The sequence below is a fragment of the Tachyglossus aculeatus genome, chromosome 12 (genome assembly GCF_015852505.1).
Source record: "Tachyglossus aculeatus isolate mTacAcu1 chromosome 12, mTacAcu1.pri, whole genome shotgun sequence".
Classification (NCBI taxonomy): domain Eukaryota; kingdom Metazoa; phylum Chordata; class Mammalia; order Monotremata; family Tachyglossidae; genus Tachyglossus; species Tachyglossus aculeatus.
This window is the reverse complement of record NC_052077.1, coordinates 2518664-2539325: the sequence shown is the minus strand read 5'-3', so window position 1 is coordinate 2539325 and position 20662 is coordinate 2518664. Positions and strand designations below refer to the sequence as shown.

The 20662-nt window shown below is 47.2% G+C and overlaps 1 protein-coding gene across 1 annotated transcript in view; it reads left to right on the top strand.

Moving 5' to 3' along the window:
* PPA2 (inorganic pyrophosphatase 2) overlaps positions 1 to 20662 on the top strand; it is an 88219-nt gene that overhangs the window by 21775 nt on the left and 45782 nt on the right. The window contains exon 6 of the mRNA XM_038754936.1: positions 13493 to 13579. Within this exon, the coding sequence (XP_038610864.1) occupies positions 13493 to 13579 (87 nt within the window). The remainder of the gene's footprint in view (positions 1 to 13492; positions 13580 to 20662) is intronic.

The window sequence follows — 20662 nt, the reverse complement described above, 5'->3', positions numbered from 1 at the left end:
CTCTCATCCCCCCCTTGCCATCCCGTCCCACCCCGTGGCTAGAGTTGCAGTGGTTCGGCGGGCCCACCAGCAAGAGAGCGGACGCCCAGACCCCGGAATTCATCGCTCGCCGGCAAAAGTGCCGTCCGCTGGGGACTGCGGACTGCACAGACCTTCCCCGGTCCCGTCAGCGTGGCTCGGTTTCCCCTTGGAAGAACCCCAGGAGATGGCAGTAGAGACTGAAGCTCTCCCCGCTACGTCGGGGAGGGAGGCAGATTAGACTCGGCTGCCGGGAGAGAGGCCGGCCCGCTCCCTGGCAACGGGGGGCGGCCCCCCTTCCCGCTTCCTGCGGGAGTCTGGTGGAGACCCGCACCTGATAAGCGCTGGGAACACCCCGGAAGGATTTATCGATCGATTGAAATCAAAGGGCGTGAGCCGGGGAGCGGCAGGACCGTGGCGGAGCCATTCCGACCGGGACAACAGGGAGGAGCGTGGGATGGAACCATCTCACCCATCACATGGGGCCTGGGCGCGTCTTAATCTGAATCCTACAACGGCTCAATCAGCTCAACCAAGGGCGCATAAACGGTCATTTACATCTTTTCAGAGCGGTGTTCATTCATGCATTCATTGTCGTATTTATTGAGCTCTTACTGTGTGCAGAGCACTGGACTGAGCGCTTGGGAAGTCCAAGTTGGCAACATCCAGAGACGGTCCCTACCCAACAGCGGGCTCCCAGTCACAGGGCGACCGGTGTGTCGCCCTGGAACTAAATTCACTTTCCCCGAGTTGATTCTGATAAGCCTTAATTGCCGTGCTCGTTGACGCTCTTCAGTTTTGTCCCGTGCTTATAAAATGAAAGTGGAAGAGAGGTAGAAAAGAAGAAAATCAGGGGCAAAGTAGCCTTCCGAGCTGGGTCGGGGGGAGAGGGAGGGGAAAAAGCATTTTTCTACTTGCCCTGTCTGTCCCCTTTCCTTTGCTTCCTCGGTGTAAGGTGCGAGTAGTGAAATGAACTGAAAAGACGTGTGCCAGAGTATAACAAGAGTTGTTAGGGAGAGGAGCAGCCGCTTGTACGTTCATTTAAGCCGTTGGAACCCCCCATCTGTCTGGACGCTCGCTTTTTTTCTTTTCCAGTCTTGTATGGAATTACAAGCTACTCTTTAGCAGACAACTAAGCCTTAGGGACAGCTGCACATGCAGAATAAACACTGACTGGAAAAGAAAATAGAGGGGAAAAAAAAGTTATCTGGGGAAGATTAGGCCGTCTTTTGTAGCGGCAGACCACCCACACGGACGCCTTCTGGGAGAAGGAATGGCCAGTCTGATCCGGCCTCCTGGAAGGAATGAGAATGTTTATCCCAGTTAAGGAAATGACAGGTGGTTCCGCGGCCCCTGGGGTCGCTGGAATCCGGGCCCGGGAAGGGAGTGACGATTTGGGTGGATGGCGAGGATGAGCTGATGGGAAAATCCTCACGGCTTATCTTTTTTAAGCCTCCACCGCACATCAGCTCTTCCCTCCGCAGGAAGATAGTTAGACTTTTAAAGATCCTTTTCTGCCGCGATACTGGAGGGTGTGTGGCGGTTATCCAGAGCCTTCATTTCCAAAAGAATGAGCCGTCCACCGGCAGGGGCTAGGCGGGGAAATCAACTTCAGAGGAGCCGACTCGACGGGAAGATCCTGAAGGTGAGGAGGCAGGAAAGAAAGAATCTGAGAAAGGCGGAGAGGACTTTTGGGGCAGGTCACTGGCTTTGTAAAAAGGAAGGTTTCCACCTGACGGGTTTGGGTTATTTCGAAGGACTCTGGTGAATGGCTCCACGGGGCTGGGATGAAATCTTGAGTGTGGATGACAAGCGGGGCTTGGAGAAGTGACTCCACTTAGAAGCGATAAGGGGCTGACTTTGCTAGCATCCGACCCCCCGACTCCCCGGGAGCCGGCGTCCGCTCTCCTCCTCCGCGCCGCCGAGGAGACTCCATCCCGTCCTGCCTTCCACCTCCCTGACGGTAAAGAGAAAAGCATCCTCAGCATGAGGCTTCCACAGAAAGACCGGTGGCTACCATATTGGTCACGGCAGCTACTGCTTATCCCGAACTCCAAGTCGCTCTTTTTTCTTACGGTATTAATCAATCAATCGTATTTATTGAGCGCTTACTGTGTGCAGAGCACTGTTCTAAGCGCTTGGGAAGTACAAGTTGACAACATATAGAGACAGTCCCTACCTAACAGTGGGCTCACAGTCTAGAGCGCTTATTAATAATTAATAAATAATTAATAATTAAGTGCTTATTGTTTTCCAGGCACCATTCTAAGCGCTGGGGTAAATACAAGCTAATTAGATGGGAGAAAATCCATGCCCCATGTGGGGCTCTCAGACATAGTCCCCATTTTAATAATAATAATGATGGTGTTTGTTAAGAGCTTACTATGTGCAAAGCCCTGTTCCAAGCCCTGGGGAGGAGACAAGGCAATCAGGTTGTCCCACGTGGGGGCTCACGTCCCCATTTTACAGATGAGGTAGCTGAGGCACAGAGAAGTTAAGTGACTTGCCCAAAGTCACGCAGCGGACAATTACAGGTGAGCCCGTTCTTGGGTAGGGACCGTCTCAATATGTTGCCAACTTGTAATAATAATAATAATGGCATTTATTAAGCGCTTACTATGTGCAAAGCACTGTTCTAAGCCCTGGGGTGGTTACAAGGTGATCAGGTTGTCCCGAGGGGGCTCACGGTCTTCATCCCCATTTTACAGATGAGGTAACTGAGGCCCAGAGGAGTTAAGTGACTTGCCCAAAGTCACACAGCTGACAAGTGGTGGAGCCGGGATTTGAACCCATGACCTCTGACTCCAAAGCCCGGGCTCTTTCCATTGAGCCACGCTGCTTCTCTGTACTCGTCCTTCCCAAGCGCTTAGTACAGCGCTCCGCCCACAGTAAGTGCTCAACAAATACGATTGGATGAATTACAGGTGAGGTAACTGAGATACAGAGAACTGAAGTGACTTGCCCAGGGTGTCACAGCAGACAAGTGGCGGAGCCCGAATTTGAACCCATGACCTCTGACTCCAAAGCCCGGGCTCTTTCCATTGAGCCACGCTGCTTCTCTGTACTCATCCTTCCCAAGCGCTTAGTACAGCGCTCCGCCCACAGTAAGCGCTCAATAAATACGATTGATGATGATGATGATCCGGGTCTTTCTGAGTCCCAGGCCCGTGCTGTAGCCACTAGGCCGTTCTGCTGCTTATATGTTGCCAACTTGTACTTCCCAAGTGCTTAGTACAGTGCTCTGCACACAGTAAGCGCTCAATAAATACGATTGATTGATTCTCAAGGGATAATAATGACTCCCAGGGAATAATAATGATAATCACGGCGTTCGTTAAGCCCTTACCATATGTCAAGCCCTGTTCTAAGCACCGGGGTAGATAATTTGATCAGATTGGACACAGTCCCTGTCCCATATGGGGCTCACAGTCTAAATAGTAGGGCGAACGGGTATTTAATCCCCACTTAATACAAGAAGAAACTGAGAGCCGAAGAAGTTAAGTGATTGGGCGAACGGGTATTTAATCCCCACTTAATACATGAAGAAACTGAGAGCCGAAGAAGTTAAGTGACTTGTCCACAGTCACACAGCGGGCAGATGGCGGAGTTAAGCGCTTAGTACAGTGCTCTGCACACAGTAAGCGCTCAATAAGTATGACTGAATGAATGAAGTGGCGGAGCTGGGATTATAATAATAATATTAATGATGATGGCATTTATTAAGCGCTTACTGTGTGCAAAGCACTATTCTAAGCGCTGGGGAGGTTACAAGGTGATCAGGTTGTCCCACTGGGGGCTCACAGTCTTAATCCCCACTTTCATTCATTCAGTCGTATTGAGCACTTACTGTGTGCAGAGCACTGTACTAAGCGCTTGGGAAGTACAAGTTGTCAACATACAGAGACGGTCCCTACCCAACAGCGGGCTCATTTTCCAGATGAGGGAACTGAGGCCCAGAGAAGTGAGTCACACAGCAGGCAGAAGGTGGAATTGAGTGCTTAGTACAGTGCTCTGCACACAGTAAGCGCTCAATAAGTATGATTGAATGAATGAAGTGGCAGAGCTGGGATTATAATAATAATAATAATGATGATGGCATTTATTAAGTGCTTACTATGTGCAAAGCACTGTTCAAAGTGCTGGGGAGGTTACAAGGTGATCAGGTTGTCCCACTGGGGGCTCACAGTCTCAATCCCCACTTTCATTCATTCAGTCATATTGAGCGCTTACTGTGTGCAGAGCACTGTACTAAACGCTTAGGAAGTACAAGTTGGCAACCTACAGAGGCGGTCCCTACCCAACCGCGGACTCATTTTCCAGATGAGGGAACTGAGGCCCAGAGAAGTGTGTCACACAGCAGGCAAATGGTGGAATTGAGTGCTTAGTACAGTGCTCTGCACACAGTAAGCGCTCAATAAGTATGATTGAATGAATGAAGTGGTGGAGCTGGGATTACAATAATAATAATAATGATGATGGCATTTATTAAGCGCTTACTGTGTGCAAAGCACTGTTCTAAGCACAGGGGAGGTTACAAGGTGATCAGGTTGTCCCACTGGGGGCTCACAGTCTCAATCCCCACTTTCATTCATTCAGTCGTATTTATTGAGCGCTTACTGTGTGCAGAGCACTGTACTAAGCACTTGGGAAGTACAAGTTGGCAACATATAGAGATGGTCCCTACCCACAGTGGGCTCATTTTCCAGATGAGGGAACTGAGACCCAGAGAAAAGAGTCACACAGCAGGCAAATGGCAGAGTTAAGCGCTTAGTACAGTGCTCTGCACACAGTAAGCACTCAATAAATACGATTGAATGAATGAAGTGATGGAGCTGGGATTACAATAATAATAATAATGATGGCGTTTATTAAGCGCTTACTATGTGCAAAGCACTGTTCTAAGCGCTGGGGAGGTTACAAGGTGATCAGGTTGTCCCACTGGGGGCTCACAGACTCAATCCCCACTTTCATTCATTCAGTCGTATTTATTGAGCGCTTACTGTGTGCAGAGCACTGTACTCAGCGCTTGGGAAGTACAAGTTGGCAACATACAGAGGCGGTCCCTACCCAACCGCGGGCTCATTTTCCAGATGAGGGAACTGAGGCCCCGAGAAGTGAAGTGACTTGCCCAGAGTCACCCAGCCGACAGTGGGCAGAGCCGGGATTTGAACCTCTGATTCCAAAGCCCGGGCTCTTTCCACTGAGCCCCGCTGCTTCTCATATTTAAAAATTCACTGAGCATATCACAGTTAGTAGCCAGATCCTCCGATTCCCAGGCCGGTGCTCTTTCCACGCTGCCGCTCGGAGCCATGCTGCCTCTCAAGCAGCTGGAATCGCGCTTCTCTGGCCACAGGACTCTGTGGATTGTGCTTTAAGTTTTGTACGGTGATCCGCATTGTGTTTTAATGTTTCGTCATTTCTGACGTCCGCCTCCCGTCCCTTCTCCCCACTTATACTCTTAAGATTGTGAGGTCCCCGTGTCTAATTAGACTGTGTCTAATTTTCACCCGTGTAGTCTCTCCCAACACTTAGTGCCGTGCTTGGCACACAGTAAGTGCTTAAGAAATGCTCTCACTATTACTACCACTCTAAAAATGTATATCGATAAATCTGGCAACGCATAACTGACTCCTCGTGGTAGCCCTTAACCTCGTCTCTGCCTTTCTCTTTTCCGGTCCGCTTCCCAGCCTCAGCCTTAATGCTAACATGGATTTTTTTGCACTTTATTTTTCGACGGTTGAGGTTCGGATTTTGTCGATAAAATACAGTTTGAGGAGCGTGACCGTTAGCTCCAGGAGGAGCCAGCTGTGTGGCACGGGACCCTTTCGCCCTTTCGAACGAGAAAACAATCTCGTTTTCCCCGAGGTGTTGGCGAAGATAAGGCACTATCCGTTAGGCGTTATCCTGTCAGCTGTGTGACTTTGGGCAAGTCACTTAACTTCTCTGGGCCTCAGTGACCTCCTCTGTAAAAAATGGGGATTAAAACCGTGAGCCCACGTGGGACAACCTGGTCATCTTGTAACCTCCCCAGCGCTTAGAACAGTGCATGGCACATAGTAAGCACTTAACAAATACCATTATTATTATTATTATTATCCATACCTCCTTCATGCTTACCTTGGAAAAGTAAAGTAGGATTTCCCTCGATTTCATTCATTCAGTCAGCCATACTTATTGCGCGCTTGCCGTGTGCAAAGCACTATACGAAGAGCTTGGGAGAGTACAGTATAACAACAAACAGACATGAAATGGGTAGCAAACAGACGGATTTTGGAGCAAATTAAGCCAAAGTGGTCTTTGGAAAGCCAAATGACTTAGATGGGCGTATTTTGGAAACATCATCAGGGGGACTGATTCTCTGGCGAAGACGCTAATGCTAGGAAAAGTCCGGGGCAAACTTGGGAGAGGCGGAGCGCCGATAACGGAAGAGGTGTTAGAAAGGTTGCGGATTACGGGCAGGACGTTCTGGAGAAAGTGTATCCGTGGAGCCGCCGTGAATCGGAAGCAACTCGACGGCACTTAACCGTAATAATAATAAGTAGACTGGAAGTCCGTAAAACAGGCCTGTATTGAAGCGCCACTGGAGGGATTGGCTCCACCCTGTAACCTAAGCATTCAGTGCCGCAATCAATCAATCAATCGTATTTATTGAGCGCTTACTGTGTGCAGAGCACTGTACTAAACCGCAGTACCTAAAGAAAGCTGTCAGTGTGAATACCATTGCCAAACAGGCCAGATACGTGTTTTTCGTGAAACGTATTTGTTCCCTAGGTACGTCTGGGGAGCCATCTGCCTTCCTTCAATCCGCTGATCTACAGTTGGTCCTGGATTTTGCTGCTCTTCTCCGATTTGGCCTCTAATATAAAGAAATTCGCACAGAGCGGTTTCCAAGCCAACCGTGCTTAGAGGAATACTCAAGCAGCGAAATGCTGTTTAAGCGGCAGTCTTTCCATTTACGTTGTGATTCACCAACGTCTTGGCATTCTCTGAAACCGGCAGCTTGCCAGATCCGTAGTGTTAACCTCTCCTGCGTCAGCAAAATGCGGGACGGGGGCCTGGTTTAGCGGCAAGTTTTATTTGGTGTTACCGGGCTTAATTTTGCTCCACGTGCAGCTTAATTCAATAATAATAATGGTATTTGTTAAGCACTTACTATGTGCAAAGCACTGTTCTAAGCGCTGGGGGGATGCAAGGTGATCAGATTCATTCATTCGTTCATTCAATCGTGCTTATCGAGCGCTTACTGGGTGCAGAGCACTGTACTAAGCGCTTGGGAAGTCCAAGTCGGCAACATCTAGAGACGGTCCCGACCCAACAACGGGCTCACAGTCTAGAAGGGGGAGACAGACGACAAAACAAAGCGTAGGCAGGCATCAAAATCGTCGAAACAAATAGAATTAAAGCTCTTTGCACATCATTAAGAAAATAAATAGAATAGTAAATATGTACAAGTAAAATAGAATAATAATCATATTTATTGATGGTATTTGTTAAGCACTTACTATGTGTCAAGCACTGCTGTAAGCACTGGGGGAGATACGAGATCATCAGGCCGGACACAGTCCCTGTCCCCATCGAGCTCATAGTCTTAATCCCCATTTTAAAAAGGAGTTAACTGAGGCACGGAAAAATTGAGTGACGTGGGGCTCACAGTCTTAATCCCTATTGGATGAGGTAATTGAGGCACAGAGAAGTGAATCAATCAATCAATCGTATTTACTGAGTGCTTACTGTGTGCAGAGCACTGTACTAAGCACTTAAGTGAAGTGACTTGCCCAAGGTGGCGGAGCCAGGATTAGAACCCATGACCTCTGACTCCCAAACCCGGTATCTTTCCATTGAGCCAAGTGTTCAGAGGCCTCTTTCTCCATCACAGGAGGGTTTAAGAGGTCTCTTGTTATAATGGTGGTATTTGTTAAGCGCTTACTATGTGCAAAGCACTATTCTTATCGCTGGGGGTGGCTACAGGGTGATCAGGTTGTCCCACCTGGGGCTCACAGTCTTAATCCCCATTTTACAGATGAGGTAACTGAGGCACAGAGAAGTTAATTGGCTTGCCCAAGGTCACACAGCCGACAAGTGACGGAGCCGGGATTCGAACCCATTGTTATCAGATTCCCCGTTTTAATCCTCGGGATCGTTTTAGTTCATAGCATTAAGTAGAAAGGATGTTGGTTAGCCAACTCTTCTGCACGTGAGAACTCCTGCTCTGCTCCCTCAGAGAAGTGTAGGGGAAGGGGAGAACCAGCTTTCCAGAGAAAAAGGCGGGAAGAGCAGCAGGATGGTCAGTCTCGGAGAGGCCTGGGCCAGAGAAGTGTACTGGACTCGGCTAAGAGTTTGGTGGTTGGGTGTCTCCTTTTGTCGGACACCACGCTTCCTCCATTGGGAATAAACCCCCTGCTCTCCTCCACACCATCGAGGAGACTCCATCCGTCGTCCCGCCTTCCACTGTCCCAGCGGGAAAGAGAAAAACACCCCGGACACGAGGCTCCCAACAAAACCCCGGGAAGGCCGGTGGCTTTGGAAGTGGCTACCGGGACTGTGGTTGTACCCTGAACTCTGAGCCCCCGGAGACCGCTCTCCAGCTGATGATGTTTGTTTCTTCTTTGGGATATTTGCCCTTGTCATTTCCTTTGCTGTAGTGTTTTATTGTTGTACCACTCCTTACGGGTCCTTACGAGTCTGCCTCTTCAGTTAAGTCTTAGATTCGAAGCCCCTTGGGTTTCAAGTACCGTGTCTAATTCCCACCTCTAATAATAGTAATGATAATAATTGTGGTATCTGGTAGGTAGATGCAAGATAATCAGGTCAGACACCCTCTCTGCCAGGACACGGGGCTTGCAGTCGAAAGGGGAAGGAAAACAGGTATTAAATTCCCATTTTACAGCTGAAGAAACCGAGGCACAGAGAGGTTAAGCGACTTGGCCGAGATGAGTGGCAGAACCGGGATTAGGATCCGGGTTCTCTAAGTCCCCAGCCCACGAACTGTCCACTAGGCCATGATGCTTCTCAAGATATTGGCACGTTTCCATGTGGTTTCAACCCGGGGCCTTTCCACATGTGAGAAAAATGTGATAACTGCTGTACTGTGGAACCTCTGGATTGTTTCCCAGAGCTGAACACAGTGCTTTGCGTAGAGTAACTACTTAATGATACTATTATTACCCTTCCTATCACTTGGGTTTCTTGCCAGTCTTCTCACCTCTCTGCCCTTAAGCTCAATGAAATATCTAATCTATCGAGAGTGTGTATTAAAGATGTGTACGTAAGTATTTCAGGAGACGATAATATAATAATTATGGTATTAAGTGCTTACTACGTGCCAAGCGCTGTTCTAAGCGCTCACAGTCTTAATCCCCATTTTACAGATGAGGCAACTGAGGCACAGAGAAGTTAAGCGGCTTGCCCAAGGTCACACGGAGTCGGGATTAGGACCTACGTCCTCTGACTGCCAAGCCCGTGCTCTTTCCACTAAGCCACGCGGCACAGAAGTGCAGAGCTGAGGGCTGGGAAGATCTGAGCCGGGGTGAGGAACATTTCCATATTCACCGGCCTGTTTGTCCCACTTTAGGCCGAATTTGCGCAGCCCCAAAAGAGCGGCGGGGTTATTACATGCAGAATGAAATCTAGCAATAGCGGGGAGCAGGAGAATAAAGAGGAGGGGAAGGAAGGCCAAAGGAAGAAGAACCTTTGGCGAAGAAGGAAAATGAGAGAGTAGAAGGGCTGGGGGGGAAAAGAGCAGTGTTTTGAAATCAGAAATGGAAAGGGACACAACTGGGATGAGGGGCCCTAGGAGCAGAGAAGGAGAGTCAGGATGCTGCAGCCTGGGGAGGGTTAAATATGGGAAAATAATCTTGATAATGTACATTGTCAAACAGGAGAGAATTTGGAATCACCTCTTTTGTGTTGGGGGGGGTCTCCTACAACCTTCTAGTTCATGCAGTGGGGCAGATCTGATTTTGAGCCCGCTGTTGGGTAGGGACCGTCTCTATACGTTGCCAACTTGTACTTCCCAAGCACTTAGTACAGTGCTCTGCACACAGGAAGCGCTCAATTAATACGATTGAATGAATGAATGAATGAATTTTAAGATCACGGTTTGCTGCGTGACTTTGGGCAAGTCCCTTCACTTCTCTGAGCCTCAGTTACCTCATCTGTAAAATGGGGATCAAGACTGTGAGCCCCGTGTGGGCCTTGGACTGTGGCCAACCTGGTTATCTTGTATAGTAATAATAATGATGATGATGGCATTTATTAAGCGCTTACTATATGCAAAGCACTGTTCTAAGCGCTGGGGAGGTAACAAGGTGATCAGGTTGTCCCACGGGAGGCTCACAGTCTTCATCCCCATTTTATAGATGAGGTCACTGAGGCCCAGAGAAGTGAAGTGACTTGCCCAAAGTCACACAGCTGACAATTGGAGCCAGGATTTGAACCCATGACCTGTGACTCCAAAGCCTGGGCTCTTTCCACTGAGCCACGCTGCCGCCCCAGTGCTTAGCACAGTGCCTGCCACGTAAGAATTGTGGAACAAATACCAAAAAAAAGAGTCAATCCGACTTCTCCATTAGTGACTGCTCACCAAGCCGTTGAATGCCTCATTTTCTCTGCCCATGACCTCTTCTCCGCCTGGATCATCAATCATTCATATATGAGGTGAAAATCCGAAGAGGAGAATCCGTGAAATTGCAGTAGTTGAGCAGAAAATAGCTCAACTGGCCACCTGAGAATTTCTCCTCTTCGTTTGCCAATCTCCAGCCAGGCACGTCTTCTAAGCGGGGAGCTAGAGGCTCTGTGTTTTGGGACGATGCCACCTTCATTTCGCCTTGAGCAGGATTAAAGATGGGAAGCCCCAGGAAGACCAGGAAGGGTCTCCGAAGGAAAATTTCAGATCTATGGCCCACGTGGTCACATAAAATGTCTGAGAGATTGGAAATCTGTCAGGGTGGAGCGGCATTTTTCGGCTTGCCTTTTCTCCCGTTTGGAGGCTGTGAGTAGAACAGAAAGATTCCCCCTTCTAATAATGATAACAAGAATGGCATTTATTAAGCGCTTACTATGTGCAAAGCACTGTTCTAGGCGCTGGGGAGGTTACAAGGTGATCAGGTTGTCCCACGGGGGGCTCACAGTCTTCATCCCCATTTTACAGATGAGGTCACTGAGGTCAGGGTGGAGCGGCATTTCTCAGGTTGCCTTTTCTCCCAGTTGGAGGCTGTGAGTAGAACAGAAAGATTCCCCCTTCTAATAATAATAACAACAATGGCATTTATTAAGCGCTTACTATGTGCAAAGCATTCAGTCATTCAATCGTATTTATTGAGCGCTTACTGTGTGCAGAGCACTGTACTAAGCGCTTGGGAAGTACAAGTTGGCAACGTGTAGAGATGGTCCCTAATAATAATAATAATACTGATGGCATTTATTAAGCGCTTACTATGTGCAAAGCACTGTTCTAAGCGCTGGGGAGGTTACAGGGTGATCAGGTTGTCCCACGGGGGGCTCACAGTCAATCCCCATTTTACAGATGAGGTCACTGAGGTCAGGGTGGAGCGACATTTCTCGGGTTGACTTTTCTTCCAGTTGGAGGCTGTGAGTAGAACAGAAAGATTCCCCCTTCTAATAATAATAACAATAGTGGCATTTATTAAGTGCTTACTATGTGCAAAGCATTCAGTCATTCAATCGTATTTATTGAGCGCTTACTGTGTGCAGAGCACTGTACTAAGCGCTTGGGAAGTACAAGTTGGCAACATATAGAGATGGTCCCTAAGAATAATAATAATAATAATAATAATGGCATTTATTAAGCACTTACTATGTGCAAACAACTGTTCTAAGCACTGGGGAGGTTACAAGGTGATCAGGTTGTCCCATGGGGGGGCTCACAGTCTTCATCCCCATTTTACAGACGAGGTAGCTGAGGCCCAGAGAAGTGAAGTGACTTGCCCAAAGTCACCCAGCTGACAAGTGGCGGAGCCGGGATTTGAACCCGTGACCTCCGACTCCAAAGCCCGGGCCCTTTCCACTGATCCACGCCGCTTCTCTAGACTGTGAGCCCGTTATTGGGTAGGGACCGTCTCTAGAAGTTGCCGACTTGTGCTTCCCAAATGTTAGTACAGTGCTCTGCATGCAGTGAGCGCTCAATAAATGCGATTGAATGAATGAATGAATGAATGAATGAAAGGAGAACGTTGGGTGGGGAATGAGGTTGAACGACTTTTGTTCAGTGTGTTTTGAGCCTTCACAACCTGCTAGGTGTTGTCCAGAACATAGACACAACCCACTGTGTGCCCTCCAGTTGTTTACCTGTGAAGGATAATATAAAATTCTTGAGATCAAACGCAGTTGAACCGAGTATTACGCTCGATAAAATTAGATCTTTTTGGCCATCTTGAGTACGCCATTCCTTAGCTTCTCAGCGTTAGTTGCTGCTTTTGTCCAATTCTGCTATTTTGGGATGTTCCTTTCTGTTTGGGTGGCCAAGGGAATGAAATCTTGTCTACTCTTTCAGGCGAAAGCATTGAAGAATAACCCTAAAGCTGATGGACCTCCCTGGTGAGGGAGAGAAGGGGGCATCCATGAACAGAAGACAATGAGCGAGAAATGCAGTTGTTAGTGACAAGAGAATTGGGTTTCTTCAGTAAACTTTAAGAATTAAAGTCCTCCGTCGAGATGACATTTGCTTCAGCCCAGATACTGTGGCAGCTAAACTGGTTTGGTGACCACAGGAATGATTCAGGGACAGATCTTGGCAGGCAGCAGGAGTGTTTCACATTCTCAGAACATAAGAATCGAAACCCAGAGAGAGAGATCTTCAGTTTAGTCACTGACCAAACAAACAGGGAAGAAGGGATCTCATCCCTGTTTCAGAGGTTTGATTTCTTAGAAAAAGAAGCGTGAGAAGCAGAAAGGGCAGAGGCCTGCAGAGGTTCTACTCCCGGCTCCATCTCTTGTCTGCTGCCTGTGATCTTGGGCAAGTCACCTAACTTCTCTGTGCTTCAGTATCCTCATCTGTAAAATGGGGATTAAATCATAATTCCATATGGAGCAGGGACCGTGTCCAACCTGATTACCTTGTATCTACCCAACCTGTATCAACTTGTACTTCCCAAGCCAACTTGTACTTCCCAAGCGCTTAGTACTGTGCTCTGCACACAGTAAGCGCTCAATAAATACGATTGAATGAATCTACCCCAGCACACATGGTATGTGCTCAACAAACACCAGAAGCACGATTACTTATTATAAATGAGAGACGAGAAACAAGGACAGATAAATACAGATTCTCTTTGAGTTGTCGAGTCTTGGAGGTCTAGCGTACTGGCCTTCAGCGGGTCTGAGGAGAACTTTCCCTTTGAGATTATGGGTGTCTGTCGAATTTAATGCTTAAGTGGTCGGAGTAAAATAAAGAGGTGTAGTGAGAGGGTATCGGAGAATCTGAACTTCTTTTTTTTTGTTGTTGTTGTTGTTATAGACTTGGGAAGATCCCCACCACGAAGATCACCACACCGCCTGCTGCGGAGATAATGATCCTATTGATGTCTGTGAAATAGGCTCAAAGGTATGGCTTTATCTAGAAGAACACTTTAGCATTACTGTTGATTTATGGATGCCAAAGATGAGCGGCGGAAGGGTGGTTTTGAAAGTCATAAATTCTAAAAAGCTGGTCTGGCTGCTGAGAGCAGGCAGAGTGCCCTGACTGAAAATTCATGCAGTGGGGTTATCTATCCCTTTTTTCCCCCCCGAAAAGCCGTCCGGGAACAGGAGGCAAAGCGTCAGGTGCAGCAGTGGGTAATGCATTTCACACGGTGTATATCGAGGCCTGAGGCTCAAAGTGGGTTAGGAACCCATTGAAGTGAGTACCTCGTTAATCCAGATTTTCCCATGGCAGAAACCGCTCCGGGTTGCAAATGAGGCCCCTCCGGGAATGATCACTTTCTCATTCCGTAAGGAGGCAGAACTTTCCCATGTGGGGCTCTGCCATGAGGGCGATGGGAATCATTGCCCCTGGGGGTTTCCACCTATCGACCTGCTGTCCTTCCACCTCTTCCCCCACACCCCAGTAAGCGCTCAATAAATACGACTGAATGAATCCCGATTTTTGGAGGCTGCAAGCAAATCCATGGCTCAGTTTAGACCAGAGAGTTTCGGAACAGGGCTGAGGTTTCGAACGGCAACTGAAAAGGCCCCAAGTCAGGTCTTTCCGCCTATTATCGATCAATGGTATTTCTTGAGTGCTTCCTAAGTGCAGAGCACTGTATTAAGCGATTGGGAGAACACCTTACAATAGTAGGTAGACATGATCCCTGCCCACAAGGAGCTTACAGATTTGAGGTGACAAGCATTAAAATAAATTACAGATGGCTATTCATTCTATACAGATAGCTATTCTATCGTATTTAGTGAGTGCTTACTGTGTGCAGAGCACTGTACTAAGCGCCTGGATATGTGTATGAATGGCTGTGGGGCTGAATATTGAAGTGCCCAAGGGAAACGGGCCCAAGTGCCTAGGCAGAGTGATGATGTAAAGAGAAATAGGCAGCCACAGGAGGATTTATGAGAAGTGGGGGGAACATGTGCAGAGCGGTGTTTTAGAAAAAATGACAAATGAACTGGGCAGCAGCGTAAAGTGTGGAATAGAGGAGGGGTAGAAAGCAGGGAGGCTGAAGTAGTTGTCAAGTTGCGTTATGGAGAAGAAGGGGTCGAAACTGGAGGTGCCGAGAAGGTAGAATGACAGGACTAGGTGACCGACTGGGTGATTGAATAATAATAATAATAATAATAATAATAATAATAATAATAATAATAATGATGGTATTTGTTAAGCACTTACTATGTGCAAAGCACTGTTCTAGGCGCTGGGGAGGTTACAAGGTGATCAGGCTGTCCCACGGGAGACTCACAGTTTTAATCCCCATTTTACAGACAAGGGCACTGAGGCCCAGAGAATCAATCAATCGTATTTATTGAGCCCTTTTTTTATGGCATTTGTTAAGCGCTTACTATGTGCAAAGCACTGTTCTTAGCGCTGGGGAGATTGCAAGGTGATCAGGTTGTCCCACAGGGGGCTCACAGTCTTAATCCCCATTTTACAGTTGAGGTAACTGAGGCACAGAGAAGTTAAGTGACTTGTCCAAAGTCACCCAACAAGTGGTGGAGCCGGGATTTGAACCCATGACCTCTGACTCCAAAGCCCGGGCTCTTTCCACTGAGCCACGCTGCTTCTCCGCAGAGCACTGTACTAACAATCATATTTATTGAGCGCTTACTGTGTGCAGAGCACTGTACTAAGCGCTTGGGAAGTCCAAGTTGGCAACATATAGAGACAGTCCCTACCCAACAGCGGGCTCACGGGCTAGAAGAAGTGAAGTGACTTGCCAAGGTCACCCAGCTGATAGTTGGCGGAGCCGGGACTTGAACCCGTGACCTCTGACTCCAAAGCCTGGGCTCTTTCCCACTGAGCCCCACTGCTTCTCTGACTACTAATTGGCCGGCTGCCTGTCCCCCAATATATATCTTGAAACGGAGAAAATGCGTCTTCACCACCTGCTTTCCAAAGGAGCAGTTAACTAGACTTCTATACTGTAAGCCCACTGTTGAGTAGGGACTGTCTCTATATGTTGCCAACTTGTACTTCCCAAGCGCTTAGTACAATGCTCTGCACACAGTAAGCGCTCAATAAATACAATTGAATGAGTGAATGAATGCGATGGGTATTCTCCCCTGATTGGTACAAGCTTTATGTCGTAAAACTTAAGGGCTCATTAGGAAAAATAAAATAAACCTATGCTAAATGTGAGCCCACTGTTGGGTAGGGACCGTCTCTATATGTTGCCAACTTGTACTTCCCAAGCGCTTAATACAGTGCTCTGCACACAGTAAGCGCTCAATAAATATGATTGAATGAATGTGATGGGTAGTCTCCCCTGATTGGAACAAGCTTTATGTCATAAAACCTGAGGGCTCAGCAGGAAAAATAAAATAAACATATGCTGAATGTGAGCCCACTGGTGGGTAGGGACTGTCTCTATATATTGCCAACTTATACTTCCCAAGCGCTTAGTACAGTGCTCTGCACACAGTAAGCGCTCAATAAATATGATTGAATGAATGAATGAATGATATGGGTATTCTCCCCTGATTGGAACAAGCTTTATGTCATAAAACTTGAGGGCTCAGCAGGAAAAATAAAATAAACATATGCTAAATGTGAGCCCACTGTTGGGTAGGGACCATTTCTATATGTTGCCAACTTGTACTTCCCAAGCGCTTAGTACAGTGCTCTGCACACAGTAAGCGCTCAATAAATACAATTGAATGAATGTGATGGGTATTCTCCCCTGATTGGAACAAGCTTTATGTCATAAAACTTGAGGGCTCAGCAGGAAAAATAAAATAAACATGTGCTAAATGTGAGGCCACCATTGGGTAGGGACCGTCTCTATGTTGCCAACTTGTACTTCCCAAGCGCTTAGTACAGTGCTCTGAACACAGTAAGCGCTCAATAAATACGATTGAATGAATGAATGAATGAATGAAGTCAAAATAAATGATGCAGTTGGAAGTCTCGATGGATTTCACAGATAAGGGCAGCTAAATCGCAGGCGGGGAGGGGAAGAGACGAAAAAGAAAAAAAACTTCGAATGAGTGGAAAAGGGTTCTCAGTGAGGGGATTTTCACAGATTTGGGAAACGTGTCGACGAGTTGGGCGAGCTGGAGTTTGCCACCACTGTCTTTTCATTCCTCAAACACGCAAAGCTTCCAAAGCGACTCGGGTGCCGATTTGAGAGGCAGGGTTGCGTTTGGGCGTTCGGTGAATTCCACCTGGTATAATGATGATGATGATGATGGCATCTATTAAGCGCTTACTATGCGCAAAGCAGCGTTCTAAGCGCTGAGGAGGTTATAAGGCGATCGGGTTGTCCCACGGGGGGGCTCACAGCCTTCATCCCCATTTTATAGATGAGGTCACTGAGGCCCGAAGCGGTCTGTTTGTCAAATGCTCTTCCATCATAGGCTTGCTCTTTACCTAGATTGTTTCATTCGCAACCAAATCAGCATTTGACAGTTGGAAGGACTGTCGCCTTCACCGTTACCCAGTCGTGCCGGATTCTGTCCCCGAATCTTTGGCCCAGAGCTGTTTGTGCGATTATCCAGCAAACACGTGGCTTTCTGAGCCCGTTTCTCCCTGGCCTTAGAACAACTCTTCCCCCGGCCTGTTCTTCCAGCCTCAGAAATAGCAGTGCCGTGCGTTCATTCTTTCAGTCAGTCGTATTTATTGAGCGCTTACTGTGTGCAGAGCACTGTGCTAAGCGCTTGTGAGAGTGTAACGCCACAATAAGCAGACAAATTGCCCGTCCACGATGAGTTTATAGCCCAGAGACGAGTTTACGGTTGTGGTGATGGAGAGGGACTGGGAAAGGCCGTTCCGTCAGCACTAGCTGTCGCACCCTCAGAGCACCAGTATACCACGCTGAGAAGCAGCGTGGCTCAGTGGAAAGAGCCCGGGCTTTGGAGTCAGAGGTCACGGGTTCAAATCCCGGCTCCGCCAACTGTCAGCTGGGTGACTTTGGGCTAGTCACTTCACTTCTCTAGACGGTGAGCCCACTGTTGGGTAGGGACCGTCTCTATATGTTGCCAACTTGGACTTCCCAAGTGCTTAGTACAGTGCTCTGCACACAGTAAGTGCTCAATAAATACAATTGATTGATTGATTCTCTGTGCCTCAGTGACCTCATCTGTAAAATGGGGATGAAGGCTGTAAGCCTCCCGTGGGACAGTCTGATCGCCTTGTAACCTCCCCAACGCTTAGAATGGTGCTTTGCACATAGTAAGCGCTTAAAGGATGCCATCATCATCATCATCATTATACCAGGTGGAAAAAAGCTGCAAATGGTTTGGGGACAACTGGAGGAACCCCTCTTTTCCTCAAATCCCTATCTTTATGGTGAGGCGTTTCCAGACTGACCTGAATCCAAGAAACTCTGGAGTCGTTTTCTTAATAACTCTTTTATTTCCTCTAAACTTATGAAGTTTGAATTGCTGCCCTTCTTAGAGGATTTGTTGCACGCTCTGATGTACGCCGCCTCTGGTCTTGGTAAAGTCGTTTGCCTAATGTAGGTTTAACATAGAGTAAAATATCATCTCCCAAAATCATAGCGCTAGAAGCAAACTAGAGAGATTAACTGATTCAGTTACCTGTCTCCAAGCAAGGACTCACCTAAATTCACCTAAATTAGACACATCAGGCTGGGAAAGGATGAGCTGCTTTTGCGGGGATACTTCGATTCAATCCAAAGTATTTATCGAGCGTCTACCGTACGTGGAACATTGAAGTGTTCCCAAGCCCAGGAAAAAGTTCAAGGATGGTAATTGTGGTCCCAAGCCCAGGAAGAAGTTCAAGGATGGTAATTCAGGCGTTTTCCCTGGCTCCCAGGGGCTAATGGGGGCCTGTTGGCTCTTTCTGAGGCCAAGGAACCAGTCTACCACCTCGGTCGTATCGTGCTCTCCCGGGTGCTTAGTACAGCGCCCTGTTCTCTCTCTTTCTCTCTCTCCCTTTCTCTCCACACCCGCGACTTGTAAGTGGGAACTAACGTTCTGGCTGGGTCAATTAAACCCAAAGAAGAGCTCGTTAATCGGGCTTAAGTGACAGCAAGAAGGTTTGGTTAGAGCCAGGAACAATCTTGTGTAAATCTTGTTAAACCTCACCTATACGCCACTAATTCCCCTACCCATAATCTATTTTAATAATAATAATACTGATGGTATTTGTTAAGCGCTTACCATGTGCCAAGCTCTGTTCTAAGCGCAGGAGTAGATACAGGGTAATCAAGTTTCCGGATGAGGCAACTGAGGCCCAGAGAAGTGAAGTGACTTGCCCAAAGTCACACAGCTGACAAGCGGCGGAGCCGGGATTAGAACCCATGACCTCTGATTCCCAAGCCCGGGCTCTTTCCACTAAGCTACTAAGCCAATCTGCTTTAAGGTCTGTCTCCTATAAGCTCCTTCGTGGCAGGGATCGTGTTTTACAGACTCTGTCGTATTGTACTTTCCCAAGCACTTAGTACAGTGCACACAGTAAACACTCAGTAAATTCCATCGATAGATCTATTTTACTCCTATCTTTTGTGTTTTTTCTGGAATCCTTTTGGAAGGGTCTGCCTAGCCCAAGTAATTATCCAGTAATTGGTAATACTCCAAAAGGGCCATTGAAATGCTTCAGGAAAAAACGGACGCTTTTGTCTGGATTGCTCCATGGACAGTCCTGAATTTAGTTGCCAAATCGGACAACTTTCCGCTTCATTTAGGCCGTGTTGATTTCTCATTCCTTAAACGCATTTGCCTAGAGTAATTTAGAATAAGCCGTTTTCATTTTCCCTCTCCCCCATTATGCTCCGTGGTCAGTAAAAAACAAACTTCTGTCAATCCATCAAACCTGAATTAGAACGCTATTTTCCAAATAGGAAATAGCTCCTAGGGAAGCTTCAAAATTAAACAATCAATGGTATTTATTGAGCCCGTACTGCATGCGGAGCACTAAACTAAGCGCTTATCGAGGAAGGGCTCTGAAGGAGATGTGACTTCAGAAAGGCCGTGAAAAGGAGGAGAGTGGTTTTCCCAGTTGCACGCGGAGGAAGAAGTCCGTTGGGAAGCGAGTTGACACATTGAGAAGATTAGTTTGAGAGGAATGAAGAGAGTGGATAATAGCTGACATAATGCCCGAAAACCGTTGACCAGGAGCGTCTGCTGGATACGAAGCGGAACGGGTACCTGTCGCGGGTTTTCGAGGAGTGGAAAGACGTAGGCGGGATGTCGCTTTAGGAAAATGATCGAGGCAGGAGATAAGTATGGATTGGAGAGGGGAGAAACTGGAAACCAGAGAGGTGTTGATGAGTGATCAGGTTGGGATGTGCCAGGTGCCTCCGTTGATGTGAATTTAGGTTCTTAGCGACCTGAACTCGAACGTGTTTTCAGTAAACGGCGAAGCTCCCGGAAGGCATTTTCAGAACTTGCCTCAGTCGCATCCGGATTTCTGTTGTTAGGAGAAAAGTCTGGGCATCTGAGAGTCTGGTTTAGCTAGCTGGCTTACACCCTAAAGCAGTTAGATTTTTATTTTCATATTTACATCGCACCCTAGTTGGTGATAGAAACCGCCGCAAATTAAAGTGGGTTTGGGGAAGGTTCTTAGTAATCGTTTTGCAAATGTAAACATTGTGGATATTAGTGAAAGAAGATAGTTTATTTTATGGAGAAAACCGCCTGAAAGGGGTTTTTCCCCCCCAAAAATGAATCATTTAAAGATACATAAATGTGGATATTATTGAAAGAAGATAGTTTATTTTATGGAGAAAACCATCTGAAAGGGGTTTTCCCCCCCAAAAAATGAATCATTTAAAGATACATAAATGACTTTCTTTTCCATATCCGTGTTTTCAAAATGACCATATAGATTTTGATTTTGAAAAAGTGTTTGGAAATTTAGGCCCAATCGTATGTTTAAACTCTACTGTGAGCCAAACTTTATAGCCGAGTTGGAACCATTAAAAATAGGATATTTTAAAAAGTGTGGATGTAAACCCGGCATCGAGAGCCCGAAAGAACCGCTGTAAAAACTTCCCGAAGAACATAAAACATCTGTTTTTAC